We start from the raw sequence: 17405 nt of genomic DNA, 5'->3' as shown, positions 1-17405 counted from the left end.
ACTTGTATCATTTTTAAATCATAGTTGTTGGTGTTGTGTCTAATGGGAGGTGAAGAATGAAACAGAATAGTGTGATCGTCCATGCATTGTCAGTTTGCGGTCTATTTCTTGCATCTGGTATCTGCAATACATTGACTGTGCAATTGATCTATGATAATGTTCATTTTGGTATGATACACTTAGATAGAATAGACACAGATAGATAGATAAGTAGAAACTAATTTATATATATCTCTCTAGACCCAAAGACAATGTTTACAAACCTTTGTATATTTGTGGGATATTTAATGTTAAGATTCATACCAAGTAATTTAAGCGGTGAACCAACTACATCACACAATCATAGAAAGTGGAAACCTGCATCATCAGTACCTCGTTCTAGATACTTTGCATTGGCAGTCTTTGATTGCATTGCAAGTCTTTGCACAACAATTGGTCAAATTGCAATTGGCAGCGGTGTATGTCTAACTATCAACAAACAACTATAACCAATATTATATAATCTTTTATTAATCAATCCTATCATCATATGATTTATCTATAATCATCGGATCAATTTTAGTTATTTCAAGTTATTTTTTCATCAAAGATTATATTTGGAGCATTATTATCCAAATTTGTACTAAAGAAACATTTATCAACTGGTAAATGGTTATCAATCCTCACCATTGTAGTGGGATTATGTATATGCGTTTATAAACCATCTCATCCATCAACCACCACCATCGATACTCCAACTGATCAATATTCCAATCTTAGTATGTGTAGATTAAATAGATTAGTAAAGATAGATAGATATATATCATTTATACTTATTATTTTATTTTATTTATAGGATCATTTGTTGGTGTATTATTTGTACTATTTGCGGCATTTGTATTTTCAGCTAGTAATATCTTTTCAGAGTATGTCATTAAAGAGTATGAAGTATCACCGTTTCAATTTGCATCGAGATATGGGTATTATTCGGTGATGTGTGTATTGACGTATATAGGAACTGCCACTTTTTATAATCGCAAGGAATGGGTAATCGAACCCATCCTAGAGTCACAGTCATCTGGTTTCTACATATTTGTGCTTTTTGCAATCCTGTCACTTGGAAGTGTATTTAGATCAAGTAGTGTATTCACATTATTGTCAACCTATGGAACAGTGACTGTTGGTGTTCTCTATGCCATTCAATCAATTGTAGTCTTTGGAACATCTGCCATCTTTCTCTGTGATCCTTTGGACCCAATCAGAAAGGTTCAATGTATTACCACACCCAAATTACTTGGTTCCATCATTGTCATTATTGGTGGTCTATGGTATACCATGGCTGCTGTCACCTCATCCTCATCATCCTCATCCACCTCTACCACCTCATCACCACCTTCATCCTCTTCCCCAATCCTCAATTCCAAACCAACAGATTCAAATGATAGAAAGTAAAAAGTGTGAATGTGAAACATCATCATCATCATATATATATATAAACACAAAGAATAATTCAAACAAACTTCACTTTCACAAATTAATTAATAATTATTATTTATTATTTGTTATTTATTATTATTTGGATTAAAAAATAGATTATCAGATATTTATTCACTCACATCCATTATGTGTGTGTGTGTGTGTACTAATACAAATACAAATATTATTTGTCATTTTTTTATTTATTTATAGGTATAGATCTAGATTCTTCAAGTACCCCCCCTCGTTTGTCAGTTTGGTTGTTTGAGGTATGTTTAAATAACTATTGAAAAAGTATAAATATAAACCTATTTTGGTAATCACTTTACTAATATATTGTTGTTATCATTTTTTTTAAAATGAAAAGAATAGTTTCATATACTACTACTACTATATTAGTAGTCTGTGTATTCATTATTATTCAATCGTCATATTTGACATTGGTATTGGCAAATACTGATGAACCTTGTAAAATTGGAAAAATTCAAAATACAATTTCAAAATTATATCAATTGATTGAAGATTCTCAAATCAAGTAAGATTTATAAATATAAATATATCAATGATTTCAATTGAAACTATAAACTAACCATTCTTTATTTATTAGAGAATCAACTAGTTTTAATTTAACTAAAGATAAATTAACATGGCAAGAATTAAAAGGTTTATTCCCAAGGTATGTTTGAACATTCAAAAACAAATGAGATCTACTATATAACTATACTCACTTTTTTTATTGTTGTTCAGTGACATTCATCATAACATTTGTGGAAATCCAAACAAAACACAAGCAAGAAGAAGTATTAAAATATCAGATCCAAATATGTTTGTAACTAATTTTATATTATTTAATTTAATTCAAGTATGTCTATTTAAGTTAAAGAGAGATAATTAAATTAAAGGTATTAATTTACCTTTAATTCATTCCATTTATAGTCTGAGAAATTAGGTAGTATTAAAATATCAAATGATGTACTTGAATCTGGAACAGAGGCAATACTTTATTTCAGAGATCAAAATAGATTAAATGGTAGTGGAGTTTACACTTTTTGGCCACAAATATATGAACCAAATACAAAGACTTATTTCTCTCTTCCAGTGAATCTTGGTCAATTGACAATGGCAACAAATGGGTCACTTGAAAAGGTTTTTGAAACGGTTGCTAAAATGACAGTCCCGAGTATCCCATTTAGTGATGATGTAACAATCATTACTGAAACACCTAGTCAAGGTGGATCTGATATGGCTATACCAGCAGATACCGATGATACTAGTGTCAATATTGCACTTGGGTATTTATTGTCAACGGTTCAACACTCTCATCCAAAAGTACATCAAACTTGGCAATCGGCCAATCCAAACATTTCAAATGTCATTGCTTCCTATGTCCATTATTCATATGTACCATTCTCAAAATCACCAGATACCAATACAATTGATCCAAGAACATACTATATGATGCACGAGTTTTTACAGTCTCTCACCACGGCCAATGATACGGACAAACAACAATCATTTATCTTGCCAACCACTTGGATGATGACATTGGCCGATCAAAGAAAAACATCTCCATACTTTCACATTAGTTTTAATATGAATAATATTGATCTTAGTGTAGCTCTAAATGCATTGTTTGGTATTGCTTCTGCAACAAGACAATATATCGTAGAGAATAATAATAATAGTTGTCCACCATTTTTCACTCAAGATATTGCAAATATTTGCACGAGCATTGCTGATATTGTTTCATGGTCGATAAAGTCTGGTCGTGCATTTAATAGAGCTGATATAGCTTTGGTGTATTACCCATCAATCTATGATTATGGGTGGTTTGCATCTCGTATAGTTAGTCTGCTGGAAGAGTTTGAACATCCATTATACCCATCGGCATTAGAGTATGCTCACGATATTCTACTCGATGCTCTTCAACAAGATGTAACAGACCGTCTCTACCATCATGTTAAATTGGAAATAGTAGAAAAAAAGATGTACTACTTTTGGGATGGATTCTTGGGTAGTCAAGATACCGGTGCTAGTGGTAACCCATTACATAATGGAGATGATAGATTTATGACTACTAGTATTGCCGTATTAACTTTGATTGATACTTGGACTACAACTAGATCTACTTCTACTTCTCCTCAACTTACTTATCATTGGAGACCAAATACACCATCGACTGTTAAATCATTGGTAAAGAGTGCAGTTGAATATATTAGTGATCGTGTACTAATTGACAAGGAGTATACATTTAATGCCTTTTTCTCTGGATCGCATAAAGGTAGTTCGAGTAATTTCTATTCCTATCCAGTCAATACATGTCAATATTTAAATGGTACCCAGTGTAATCCACATATTCACAATAGACCACTATCTACAATCCAAGGTGTCTCTGGTGTTGTTGATAAGGACATTTATCAAGAAATGGTCTACCATCAGACATGGGACAACACAACTACACCAACCTCTTGGGCTGGTACCTACCCAGACACTTTTTTGTTTTGGTCCTCTACTCCTCTAACCTATTCATTTTGTTTACATGCTCTTTCAAAAGCATTAAATATAAACTAATATTAAAATAAAATAATAGTTTAATAATAATGTATTTAAGACCAGCTACATTATTATTATTTAAGACCAGCTGATCGATCTTTTCAACGTTTTTTCATCAGGTGTACCTTTTGTGGACGATCGTCCAAAACACATGGTGCGTTTTGCGTCATGTGAACGGAGTGACAAAAGGATGAATCATGCTGCGTTGTCCAACCAAATATCTGTTTACCCCCTCTTGCCACCATTGTCAGTGGTACCCCCCTATATATCTCACCACCCACCCTACTCGCACCGCAGTGTTCTGATCAGGTGATCTCCCCAGCATTCACCAACCCCCCAACCACTAACTGCATTCGCTTCTTCTTGCTGGTGTGATGGGGAAATAGAAGCAGCAGATTCACCCTTTTGTTTGCTATTTATTTATTTATTATTTCTAGTTACAAGGCTCGAAGAGTGAATCACTTGAAAGAAAAAAAACTGAAGAGAACATCTATTCTTATTCATCCTTCTCTCTCTCTTTGCAAAGAATTTGTGTTTGTGGTCTCAAAGTCTCGACCCAAAAGCTTTTTTTTGCAATAATTATAATAAGAAAAAATAGAACACAAGAAAAGAGATTGATCATCATCACATTCTATCAATAGCTATTTTATTATTATTATTATTATTATACCTATCATTATCAACATTATTATAACAACAAGATAGAGAGATGAAAAACAGCTATCAAGTACACTCATCATCATATTCATCAAGTAATAATAAGAAGTTATAAATATACAATTTATAGATATATATATATATAATACTTTTAATAATATATAAATAGTTAGTTATAGTCAATAATAATAATTTAGTGAAACAAAGAGTAGTAGTCATTCATTCATTCATTCACTCATTCATTCGTGAATCAAGAAGAATAGTTTTTACCATCATCATCAACTACTATATTATAAAAATAGTCACTCGTTAGAGCTGTCAGTGTGTTTGTTTGTTTATTGTCTAACCGTGGTTGGGTTCAACATAGATATATATAGACATTCATTAATCTCAAACAAATAATTATCCAACGACGACGTGCAGCAGCGCAGTAACAATAACAACAACAAACAAAGCAAGCACTTTATCATCTTTTATTTTTCAAATCTAAACAACGAATTACTCCTTTCTTCTTCTTTAAGAGCAACAAACAACCAAAACAACAAAGAAATTCAATTCACTATATATATTTTATATATAATTTAAAATATTTGAATAGTCGTATAAAAATAATTAATCATTACTATTTTATTAGGATCTTTTCTCTTTTTTCTTTTTTTTTATTAAATAATAATAATAATATAATAAATAATATATAATAATAATGGATGTAAATAATAATAATAAGATATATAACAATAACAACGAGAATAATAATAATAAAAGTATAGATAATACAACTGGAGAAGAAAAAATAATGGCAACCGACGATGAATCAATCATCCAAGAAATATTAGAATTATGCCAACATGCGAAAAACAAAGTTGAAAGAAAACGGGAAACCTATCTTAAAAGACTACGAAACAAAGATTATAGAAAGGAAATAGATTTTAACAAATCAATATCAATTATAAATTGTATGTATATTTTTAGATTTCTATTTATATAGTTTATAAATAGATAGGATGGTTTATTTATAACTTTTTCCACATGTTTATTAATAAACTTTTTCTATTTTTCTATATTTAGACGATCCAATATTATTCCAATTTTGTTTACATAAATACAATACATTATTAAATGATAATATATTGACTAGATTGTTTGAACAAGAGGGAGAGAGTATAGGACACTTGGATTTATCCAAGTGCAAATATTTCACTATTGATGGCCTCATTGACCAATTTGTACGTTTGCCCAAACTGCAATCACTCAAGATGCAGTTTAGCAGACAGGTTGATGCCAGTAGCATTGCACGTCTTCTCGAGAATACGCATTCTACCTTTTCACATCTCGATATTTCATGCAACATGAATCTGCATGGCAGCCAGTTTGTGGGTGCACCATTGAGGGTCAATCCACACATTTCGTCAATCACAGTGATGCATTCGCACCTCAACGACGAGGATGGCGTGGCGTTGTTTTCGGCATTGTCTGGTAACTCGGGTTTGCTCCATCTCAACGCCAGTTTCAACCAGCTCGGCGACGAGTCGGTGCGGTTGTTGGCACGCATGCTAGAGTGTGCTGGATGCAAGATCAAAACACTCAATTTGGCAACCAACCAGATTACAGACGACTCGATGGACGCACTGATCGATGCGATTGTCGGTATTGACACGCTGTCAGAGTTGGATATCAGCAGCAACCGCATTGGAGAGCGTGGAGGAGTGAGTATTGGACAACGATTGATTCCACACGACCGCTCACTACGCACGCTCGTGTTGGCATCAAATGACATTGGTCCGGATGCAGGTATGGCCATTGGACAGGGTCTTGCGACACCAGACATCATGATCGAGTCGCTCAACCTCGCACACACGCTCATTGGCGACGACGGTGCCATGGCAATTGCCGGAGCGTTGCACAGCAACCGTTCACTCAAACATCTCGACCTCAGCTTCAACTGTCTCGAGAATGACGCCGGTTGTGCCATCGGTGCGGCCATTGCCAAGAACCAAGCAGTCACGACGCTACTGCTCAAACGCAACCAGTTTGGCGAGCACACTGTCAAGGTCATTGGTGACGCGCTCAAGACCAACACAAGTCTCACCCTTCTCGACCTCAGCGGCAACCAAATCGGGCTCAAAGGTGCCAAATCACTCGCCTTTTCCCTACCCCTCAACAAGACGCTCGCCGACCTCGACCTCAGCTACAACCTGCTCGGCGACGCCGGTGGCAAGCTCATCGGCGACTGTCTGGCCACCAACGCCGGTCTCGTTCGTCTCAACCTCGCCGCCAACCGTATCGGTGTCGAGACTTGTAAATCCATTTCACAATCACTTAAAAACTCCAACCTTCAATTCAACCATTTACCTTCCAACCAATTTAACTTGGATCGACAAGATAGTAATCAATCTTTACTTCAAGATTCTCCTCCTCCCCCACATCCATCAAATGGAAATGGAAATGGAAATCATCATACTAATAATAATAATCCATTTAATAATAATAATAATTCATCACAAACAAGTACCAATTATAATTCATTATTTTTTAAGAAATAAGAAATCAACCTTTTTAACATCATCATCACCAAATATACATCATATTGCATCGGGACAAGCTAGTTTGTCAAAGTTGAGATGGATTTGTTTGGATTGCAACCGAGTGGGTGATGAGGGAGCCATTGTGTTGTCCGAAGTCATTGCAAACAATAGTACACTCAAATCGATATCACTCACCAACAATCATATTGGTGAACGTGGAGGAAAGGCTATTGGCGAGAGTCTCATGATGAACACCAAACTCATCAATCTCCAACTCGACTCTAATTTGATTGGACCAGTTGGAGCAAAGTCTATTGGAGATGCCCTCCGTCGAAACACTACCCTTCAAAGTCTAGGACTCAGCGGTAACCGAATCGAAGATGATGGTGGTCGTGCCATCAACGATGCTCTCTGCGACAACAACTCACTCAAAGCTCTAATGATTCGTAACAATAGTTTTGGTCAAGATCTACAATCATTGATTGAATCTTTACCTCAAATTAGTGAAATTTATTAAATAGTTAATACGAACGAAACAAAGGGGATTAAACTCTATATATATTAATAATCCCCCTACCTATCTCCTCTCCTCCCAAACCCAAACCAGATCAACAACAATCCTGTGATTAAATAAATCATATATCATATTTTTTTTTCAATATATCTTCGTACACCATGTTTTAAAAAATTAAAATTGTCATTGCACACAACTAACATATATTGTTAACACTCTTCATCTTCCTCTTGTGATATATGTATCATAGCAATGTGCAACATCATAAACATCAACATCAACATCAACAATCAACACCTCTCTCACTCTTTTCGGTTCATATGAAGAATGATATATTGCATCTGAAACATCAGGTTAACTAGACTACCACCAAACAAAATATTGGGGTATACAATTCAAAACAAATCAATATTCAGTAAAGGGGGGTGGAATCACGCTGTACTCTCATCATTGTTGACGATATTGGATTTTGTTGAAACTCACACCCCCCCAACAACAACAATGCATCCCGTATCAAATCAACTCGTAATTGCATATGAACAAGAAGAGAAGAAGGAAGCTATAGCTATATTGACAATATCAACAAACACAACAGAATGTGTAGCAATGACGATCTCTCATGAGCATCACCGTCGTTGACGCCAAGTGACAGGTAGCCAGCACATTCAGCTGACTATAGAGTGAAGAAGATGGATAGATGGATAGATGGATGGATGTGTTGGTTTAATAATTTGATGAAACTCACTGCTCAACTATGGCTCTATATCATCCAACCCATACCAAATAATAATAATAACAAAAATAATAATAATTTATTATAATTATCTTTTAGTAGTAGAAGAAGAAGAAGAAGTACATATACATAAAGTAGTTTGTTTTTTTGACTACCAGACTAATAATTTATTATTTTAATTTAGAAAGATATATTGATTGATTATAGGATAGGATAGGATAGGATAGGATAAAAGTACACAAAAAACAGGAACATTTATTATTATTATTATTATTATTATTATTATTATTATTATTTAGTTTTATTCCAGAGAGAGAAACACAACAATCTAAAATTAATTAATATATAAATATAGGTATGCTTAAGATCAATTTGTTATTTTGAAAAAGTTATAGGTTTTTTTTTATTAACTCTTTTACTTTTATTTATTTATTTAGACAAAATAATATGGTACCATATAAAATAATATATCTTATTGGTATCATTTTAGTGTCAATATCTGCATATAGACGGGTATTGGCAGAGGAACCATCGAGTAATTCATATGGTATGCTTGGTACTGCATTCAATGATTTGAACCGTAATACTCTGTTTGATGAGGGTGAACCTACCGTTGCCGGTGTCATTATTAAATTGGATCCAAGTGGAGGATTGTTTGGACGTGGAGGAGAGAGAGTCCCCAATGTCGTCACACCAGCCAACGGACGTTTCATCTTTGATGATTTGATGGATGCCACTCAGTATATCCTCAAGATTACCAATCCCCCAGGCTACCACATTGAACAGTATGCCATGACTTTGGCATGTCCTGCCAACAAGCCCAATTGTATCCGTTATGCAACCCCCGCCGACGGTGTAAAGGCACAGCTGTTGATTGAACCCATTGCACTCATGATCCCATTGATCCCAGTCGATGGTGCACAATCTGTCGATGGAACATTGACACTTACACTCTATGTAAATCCACCACCACCAACTCAACCTCCAACTCAACCTCCAACTCAACCACCAACTCAACCTCCAACCCAACCTCCTACTCAACCTCCAACTCAACCACCAACTCAACCACCAACTCAACCACCAACTCAACCTCCAACTCAACCTCCAACTCAACCTCCCACCCAACCACCAACTCAACCACCAACTCAACCTCCCACCCCACCACCTAGTACCAAGAGACCAAGATCGACTTGTACAACATGTTCAGCCATCGATGTCCATTTATTCAAAGATACCAATGGAAATGGAGTAAGAGATGATGGAGAGTATGCAAGAGTTGGAGTAAACTTTTACTTGTTGGATTTGAATGGTAAGCCTGTTATCAATGCTCGTACCAACGCGCCATACAAAGATGCAACCAATCTTGTTGGAGCCGGTGGATTTGATAATGTTCCCTTTGGAACCTATCTTTTGGACATTGAATATAATGCCGAGGACTGCTTTGATCCAGCACCATTTACCGTCTCCATTCCAGGTGCCAACACTAGATTGACCAACGACGATGATTATGTATTCTCACTTAGAACCACCCCAGTTACTTTTGGGTTGACCCCAACTGGAGACCAGTCGCTTTCGGGACAAGTATTCTCTGATGAAAATCTCGATGGTCAAAAGGGTGCCAGTGAAGCTGGTATCAAGGGTGCCATCGTCCAACTCTTATCACCATACGACAGCTCTATCCTCGCCACTAGAATCACTGCATTTGATGGAGCTTGGTCATTCTCTACCTTGTTTGCCAATCAGTCCAATGTCATTCAAATCATTTTGCCATCCGGATACGTGTCTACAGGCTCGCCTGCAACCAACTTTATCGTTGGAGGATCAATCAGCTCACTGACAGTTGGTGGTGTCTATAACGACCGAACCAACATCGACGGAGGGTACAATGCACCCAAGGCATTTGCCACCAGTTGTTTTGTCCGTGGCGCACTCAAGGGTTCGTTCAAGTATGAAGCAGCCGCTGTTAAATTTGACAGCAAGGCCTCTGGACATGCCTACGACTCTACCGGAAAGTCGTTTATCTCCAAGCTGGCCACTCACAACCAAGTTGGTTGCGTGCATGGTGTTGCCTACGACCCCGAGGATCAACTCATCTTTTTGGCCTCCTACCAAAAGGCTCATTCGGATACCGGTCCACTCGGTCCAGGAGGTATCTACAAGGTCGACAAGTACGGTCTTGTCTTCCCATTCATCGATCTCAACTCCAAGGACTTGTTTGGTGCAGACTTTACAGGCACCTACGCTCACTCGTTTGACCTGCGTGAAAACCAAATCGCCGGAAGCATGGTTGGCAAAATGTCCTATGGTCAAATGATCGTCTACGAAGACTACATCTACATTACCAATCTCCGTCGCAACCAAGTCATCCGTATCCCACTACGTGTCTCTGCCAAAAGGGAGAATATCATCGTCGTCAACATTCCAGACCCCGAAAACTGCAAGGGTGACTTTAGAATCTTCCCAGTTGCCATCAACCAAGGATCGCTCTACACGGGTGGTGTATGCACGGGTGAACACGGCTCGCGTCTCGCCACCTACATCTTGCGTTACGACGTCACCCCTGCTGGCGGCGTCTGGACCACCGTCATGACATTCACCATGAACTATGCCCGTGGATGTCGTTACATTGACAACTTTGGCAACTGTGTTGGCTCGCTCTGGACCAAATGGGGACCAGAAGACGTCTCCCAACCCATGCTCACCAGCATCATCTTTGACGATGCCGGTCATATTGTCATGGGTTTCAAAGACCGTTCTGGTGACACTGGCGCCAGCACTGTCAGTGCTCCCGATATGTTGGTCGCCTGTCTTGCCTCCAACGGCAAGTACTATCTCGAAAACAACGCCATGTGTGGTGGCATGCTCGGATCCAGTCCCAAGCAATTGTCCATGACCGGGCTCTACTATGGTCCAGGCGGCGGCCAGTTCTTTGACGTTAAAAAGAAGGATCTCCACGACTACACTGCTGCCTTTGCTGCCATCAAGGCTGGACCCGGTCTCATCGCCGCCACAGGTTTCGACTATGACGATGAGTTCCAAGGTTCCATCAAATGGTTCAACACTACCACAGGTAGAGTTGTCAAAGGTTACTCACTCTATGTCACTCCAGGTGGTGTCAGCAGCAGATCATCGTTTGGCAAGGAGAATGGTCTCGGTGATATCGCTGCCATCTATGAGAAATCGCTTGCTCAATACCATGTTGGTCGTATCTGGTCAGATGCCAACTTTAACGGTCTCCAAGATGCCGTCGAGCCAGGTTTCTCCGGTATCAGTGTCTACCTCTTGCGAAAGGGTCAAGATGTCCCAACAGCCGTAACCAAGTCATCAGCCGATGGTTCATTCGTCTTTAGAGTCGAACCTAGCGACGACTATGTCTGCGCCATCCCATCCGAATCCTACTCTACTATTGGTGCAGTCAAATTGTCGCCAGTCAATGTTGTCAACGGTCCAGGATCAGATCTAAGAGACAGTGACGGTATCCTCAACCCCAGCAATCAAGTTGTCTATGCTGAATTTAGTGCTGTCGCAACTGGAGGTGTATTTTTCAATAATTGTCATTTTGGTTTCAAGAAAATTTAAAAAATAACCAAAAAGAGATAGAGTAAATTTTAGTTTTCTTGATCTTCAAACACCCCCCCCCCCCCATCATCAAAATAAAAATAATAATTTAATATATATATATAGATATAATTTTGATTGACTTTTTTGGTCACCCTTTTTTTTTTTATTTTTATTTTGAATCACACAAAAATAGATTATTGTAGATCAAGTAGGACAAATAATTGGAATTTAATGAAATTATATCTCATTTTTAGAATTGAATAAAATATTATAATAAATGATAAATCACTGGATTTGGAAAGTGAATGGATATTTAAATGGATATGAAAAAATTATTTCTAATACCTTTCACTTTGTTCAGGTTCAATCAATTTTAATAATACTTTTTTTATCTTTCAACAAAAAAAAAAAAATTTCTCTAAAAATGTCAATCATGAGTATGTATTATAATAAAATCAAAGTACCAAAAAATAATAATCTAATAGGTTGTGATTTTCTTTAGAAATTCTTTCCCAAATGGGCCAACCCCAAACCAAATCCATTTCAATTTCTGGACCAGATAGTTACTCCTTTTCAAGTGTTCAATCGACAAACAAGATTTCTCATCATCTTTATTGTGTCATCACTAAAACTCACCACTATCATATTAGTGGGGTTTATAATAGACCATAAACTCTTTATGAATAAATAAAAGAATATCTTTCTTTTATAGATTAATTGACAAAATTGAATATTGAGTGCAACCATCTTTTGTTCCAATGATAACTGTGGAAGTTGATACTTGGTTTCAAAATCAAATTCAATACCAATTCCATATTTTGCCTTTAGATGTTTTCCTACAATTAAGGCATCTTGTACAAATGTTAAGATTCGTATCTTGTAATTGACTCAATTGAACCAAATTATGATTTCGTATTAATTGTTACTTGTGTGTTTTGTTTGGGTTTGGGATCTGTCCAATACCGAGAATTAAAACTATCAACTCTAAAAAATGTCAATCATGAGTAAGTATTAAAAAAATAAATGTATTTTAAAAAGAGAATAAAAATCTAATCAAAGGTTTAAAATTTTAGAAATACTTTCTCAAATGGGCCAACTGAATATAGCCAAATCTATTTCAATATCTGGACTACAAGATAATTCCCCCTTTTCAAGTGAACAGTCCATAAATTTAGAATGTGAGTTCTTCTTCAATACCTCCAAAAAAGAGTACGATCGTTTTAAAAATTCCCGTCTTAATTCTCAAAGTGAAACCCAAACATACCAATATTCTATTCGTTAAAATACCATTATCCATACACTTTAAACCGTTTTTTTTTGAATGAATAAAATGGAAAACTATTTATGAAATTGGAAACTATTTAACCCTTTATATTTTCCTTGAATTCATCCAAATGTATCTAATTTGGGGCAAACCCAATTCGAATGTCTTAAAAAGGAAGTAAAGAATCCTTTTACCAAAAAAATTTTTTAATCATCATATCTAAAGAATCATAAATAAATAATTATGATTCCAAACAAATCAAATTAATCTTCACTTTTATAAATCTAGTACTACTTGATAGATGTAATAGCTAATACCCAGGTCGGAATTTCTGACAAAAAAAGTAATTAATTTAATTTTGATTTTGTGTCTGATTTTAAAACCCGAAAAACATCCAACACTAAAATGATCCAACCAAACAAACAGGTACTTTGTCCAATTAGTTCATTCATTCTTTACTTTTTTTTTTTTATTCATTCATTGTAAATATTAGTATACTTGTTTGTTTGTTTGTTTTTAAAGAGAGATATAAGATCATTCATTGTAAATTATATTTATATATATATATACCCCCAAAAGTAGTTTTGACAAACTCTCTTTGATATATTATTATTATTATACAACTACGAGAAGAAAAGAGATATAAAGATGTCATTTCAATATAAAAAGTTTCAAGATGAAGATGAAACTTCAACTTCAACAACCATCAATAGTCATTCAATTCTAAATTCTTCAGACAATGCTATTGTCAATGAAGAAGAGGGAGAGAGTGATAACTTGCTTTTAGGCAACAAGATGGGACACTCACACAACATAGATATCAACGACGACAACGACAGTAGCAATGGACCAATGTCAAGTGAACTCATCTACCGTCGACACACCAAACAAACCGAAGATTTGAGAAATATCTTTGCATCGACCAAGAAGAACGACGACGAAATCAAAACCATCAAAAACAAGCGTCAACGTAAATTCTACGAGAGTCAAAACGAGTTGATTGACCAGTTCCTCACACCACTCAAGGAAACGACCGGTGATGAAGAGGAAGAGGAAGACCCACGTGTCAAGATTGCTGTCGTTGGCAGTTTGTTGGTCAACATTGTACTCTTTGCCATGCAAATCACCGCAGCCATCATCACTGGCTCGATGGCACTCTTTGCCACATCGATCGACGCATTTATGGATCTCTTGTCTGGCTTTATTCTCTTTATGACGGAACGTGCCAGAAAGAAAAGAAACTATTTCGAATATCCAACGGGCAAGTCTCGTATGGAACCAATTGGTATCATTATTTTTGCATCGCTCATGTCGACCGTCTCGGTCAACCTCATTTGGGGAGGTGTCACCAAATTGGCTAGACACGATCCAAACGAAGAAGTTTCACTCTCTATCATGTCGATTGTTTTTGTCGTCGTTGCCATTGCCTGCAAGGTATTGATGTATCTCTATTGTCGTGTCTTGACAAAGAGTTCGTCTGCCCAAACACTTGCACTTGACCATCGTAACGATATCACTGTCAATAGTTTTGGTATCACTATGGCCATGCTAGGTACCAAGTTTTGGTATCTCGATCCATGTGGTGCCCTCATCGTAGCCTTTATCATTCTCCGTTCCTGGACCTCACAAGCCTACGAGCAAATCCAATTGCTCGTCGGCAAGTCTGCCCCACCCGAGTTCCTCCAACGTCTTACCTATATCGCCATGTCACATTCACCAGAGGTCCTCAAAGTCGACACTTGTCGTGCCTTCCACGTTGGTAACAACTTTTTCGTCGAAGTTGATATTGTCCTCCCACCAGACATGCCACTCCAAAAGAGTCACGATATCGGTGAATCACTTCAAATCAAATTGGAATCTTTAGATGAAGTTGAACGTGCTTTTGTTCATGTCGACTATGAATATGAACATCGTCCAGAACATAAAAGAATCTAAGGCATCAAAACTTTAAATAACATTTTAAATTATTATTATCACTATTATTATTTTTCCTTTTCTTATTTAATATATAAGAACACCAACTACCTATTATCCCATTTTAAAATTAATAAATTATTATTATTATTATTATTATATCATTTTCATAATACCCTAACCATACTACTACTAATACTATTACTTTTATTTATTTTTCCAATTCTTTTTGTTTTTGTTGTTGAAGATTTAAATATTGTTTTAAAATGAAAACTGTACCTTCTGGTATTAATTCTCCACCAGTTAAAAATGATTGTCTAAGATTTCCAACTTTTTGTTGTTGATGATTATCGTTTGTATTCTTTGTTGAATAATGAATTTCCAAATCTTCACTTGAATCACCATCATTAGCTTCACTTGATGGACCTTTAGCTTGTCGATTTAATAAATGTTTATAATTATGAGGAGAATCTTTAAATTCATAACCTTTACCTCTATTATCAAACATTTCGGCCAATAATGATAGAGGTACCCACGCTCCAATTTCAACTTCATTTGGTTCCAATTTAATCTGACTATTATCAATATCTTGATCAATCTTTATATGCGCATAGATGACTGTGTGATGATCCGTTGGAAGACGTCCTTCATTTAAATAGAGTGGATAGGTACTTTCATAGGCACCAAACACTGTTAGATTTACATTTCTAGTCGACACTAAATCGATTCCAGTCTCTTCCAACAATTCTCTCATGCCAGTCTCTTCAAACGTCTCTCCCTTTTCCATATGTCCACCAGGTAATACCCAAAATGAAGGAAATATTCTCATTGTACTTGCTCTCTTTGTTAAAAATACTCTATCATATTTATCTTGAATTAAAATTGATACTCCTACCTAAAAGAAAAAAGAAAAAGGAAAAGGAAATACTAAGTATAAAGAAAGGTTAAACTTAGAGAGATTAAAGTATAGAGTATAATTACTTTGATTGGATTAAGAGGAGGTGATTCTTTAAGGAATTGTTGATGTGATTGTGAAGTTATCATTGCTTTAAAGGGACAAGTGTCGGGATGAGCAATAGGTACAATAAATCTAGAATTCTTATTGTTGTTGTTGTGGTTATGTGCATATTGTTGTTCTTGTTGTTGCTGTGTTGCAGGAGATAATAATAGACGACCAGTCTCTTTATTTAACTCAATTTGAACCATACCAATAGTATGATCAATACCAAGCATGTGTAATGTACATACACTCCACGTTGCCAATCTATCTACACCATGTTGATCTCTTTCATATACATTTGGCCAATACTCTTTTGATACTGATGGTGATATAGTAGTTGTCATCTCTTGTTGTCGTTGTTGTTGTTGTTGATGTTGTTTCTTTTGTTGCAATTTAATATGATAATCGACAGATGAATTGAGTGATAATTTCTTTAGAAATATACAATTGGTAATAGTACAAAGAATGATCAGAATAATGAACCTAAATATTAATCCTACATCTATATTTCTCGACATGTTCTCTTTTCACAAACAACATAAATATTTAGAGTTTGTATATTGATGGTGATGATTGGGAAACCAAAGTTTGAAATATTGTCGATTTTATTATCATCATTAAAATTCCTTTTTTGGAATAAAATGGTCATCAAAGAAATACCAATTCAACTTCACCAAAACAATAAAGCATTATATTACATCATATATATATATAGGGAGGGATATTTATAAAGCAAAGTTTATAGAACTATTTAGTATCAAGAAGGAATGATTAGTAAAGAGACAGAAGAAGAAAAAAAAATGTTCACCTGACATGTTCAACTCTCCTATTTTTGACCTCTCACCTTTATCAATAGAACAATATAGACTAACTTATTTTGAGGTATTTATACGTTTCTCTTTTTATCTCTAGTTCTTATTTTAATGGTCATCTGATTATCGCTAGCTTTTTGACGTCTTTCGGTTTTTCCAAGGGTTTTTCAGGTCAGTCACCTGATTACTCGTCTTCCTCATCCCATGATAAGAATTTGCTTGTAAATTATCTTAGTAGCAATGTTTACATTTGAAAAAAATGTTATGATTTTAAGACAAAACTATATGTGTATCGGACGAACCTATCTGAGTCGACCCGTAAGTGCTTTGTCGAGATCATCTTATACTCATACCGTTTTGACCATTCCTGGTTTGGTCAGATCACTACCGGTTAAGATACATTCACTCATTTTAATT

The 17405-nt window shown here is 35.8% G+C and overlaps 5 protein-coding genes across 5 annotated transcripts; 4 read left to right on the top strand and 1 right to left on the bottom strand.

Annotated features, from left to right (window-relative positions):
• Positions 1 to 56: 56 nt before the first annotated feature.
• Positions 57 to 4026, top strand: DFA_05432 (uncharacterized protein; the record flags this gene model as incomplete). Its single annotated transcript, XM_004361094.1, has 8 exons — positions 57 to 168; positions 241 to 458; positions 590 to 758; positions 836 to 1427; positions 1823 to 1990; positions 2063 to 2131; positions 2203 to 2284; positions 2392 to 4026. 8 exons carry the CDS (start codon positions 57 to 59, stop codon positions 4024 to 4026), a joined length of 3045 nt encoding a protein of 1014 aa, XP_004361151.1.
• Positions 4027 to 5461: 1435 nt separating this feature from the next.
• DFA_05431 (uncharacterized protein) lies at positions 5462 to 7707 on the top strand (the record flags this gene model as incomplete). The annotated part of the gene is made up of 3 exons (XM_004361093.1): positions 5462 to 5621; positions 5734 to 7050; positions 7175 to 7707. The coding sequence occupies 3 exons, from the start codon at positions 5462 to 5464 to the stop codon at positions 7705 to 7707; spliced, it is 2010 nt and encodes a 669-aa protein (XP_004361150.1).
• A 498-nt stretch (positions 7708 to 8205) lies between these two features.
• colC (colossin C) lies at positions 8206 to 12016 on the top strand (the record flags this gene model as incomplete). Its single annotated transcript, XM_004361092.1, has 4 exons — positions 8206 to 8302; positions 8537 to 8578; positions 8793 to 8811; positions 8875 to 12016. 4 exons carry the CDS (start codon positions 8206 to 8208, stop codon positions 12014 to 12016), a joined length of 3300 nt encoding a protein of 1099 aa, XP_004361149.1.
• Positions 12017 to 13910: 1894 nt separating this feature from the next.
• DFA_05429 (putative cation efflux pump) lies at positions 13911 to 15197 on the top strand (the record flags this gene model as incomplete). The annotated part of the gene is made up of 1 exon (XM_004361091.1): positions 13911 to 15197. The coding sequence occupies one exon, from the start codon at positions 13911 to 13913 to the stop codon at positions 15195 to 15197; it is 1287 nt and encodes a 428-aa protein (XP_004361148.1).
• A 190-nt stretch (positions 15198 to 15387) lies between these two features.
• On the bottom strand, positions 15388 to 17398 carry DFA_05428 (NUDIX hydrolase family protein; the record flags this gene model as incomplete). The annotated part of the gene is made up of 3 exons (XM_004361090.1): positions 15388 to 16071; positions 16158 to 16607; positions 17342 to 17398. The coding sequence occupies 3 exons, from the start codon at positions 17396 to 17398 to the stop codon at positions 15388 to 15390; spliced, it is 1191 nt and encodes a 396-aa protein (XP_004361147.1).
• Positions 17399 to 17405: the final 7 nt, after the last annotated feature.

This window comes from Cavenderia fasciculata, assembly GCF_000203815.1.
Source record: "Cavenderia fasciculata unplaced genomic scaffold Scf_Dfasci-G-o-80e12.f1-5, whole genome shotgun sequence".
Classification (NCBI taxonomy): domain Eukaryota; phylum Evosea; class Eumycetozoa; order Acytosteliales; family Cavenderiaceae; genus Cavenderia; species Cavenderia fasciculata.
Note: the sequence above shows the minus strand (reverse complement) of the source record. Positions and strands in the feature narration are given on the sequence as shown.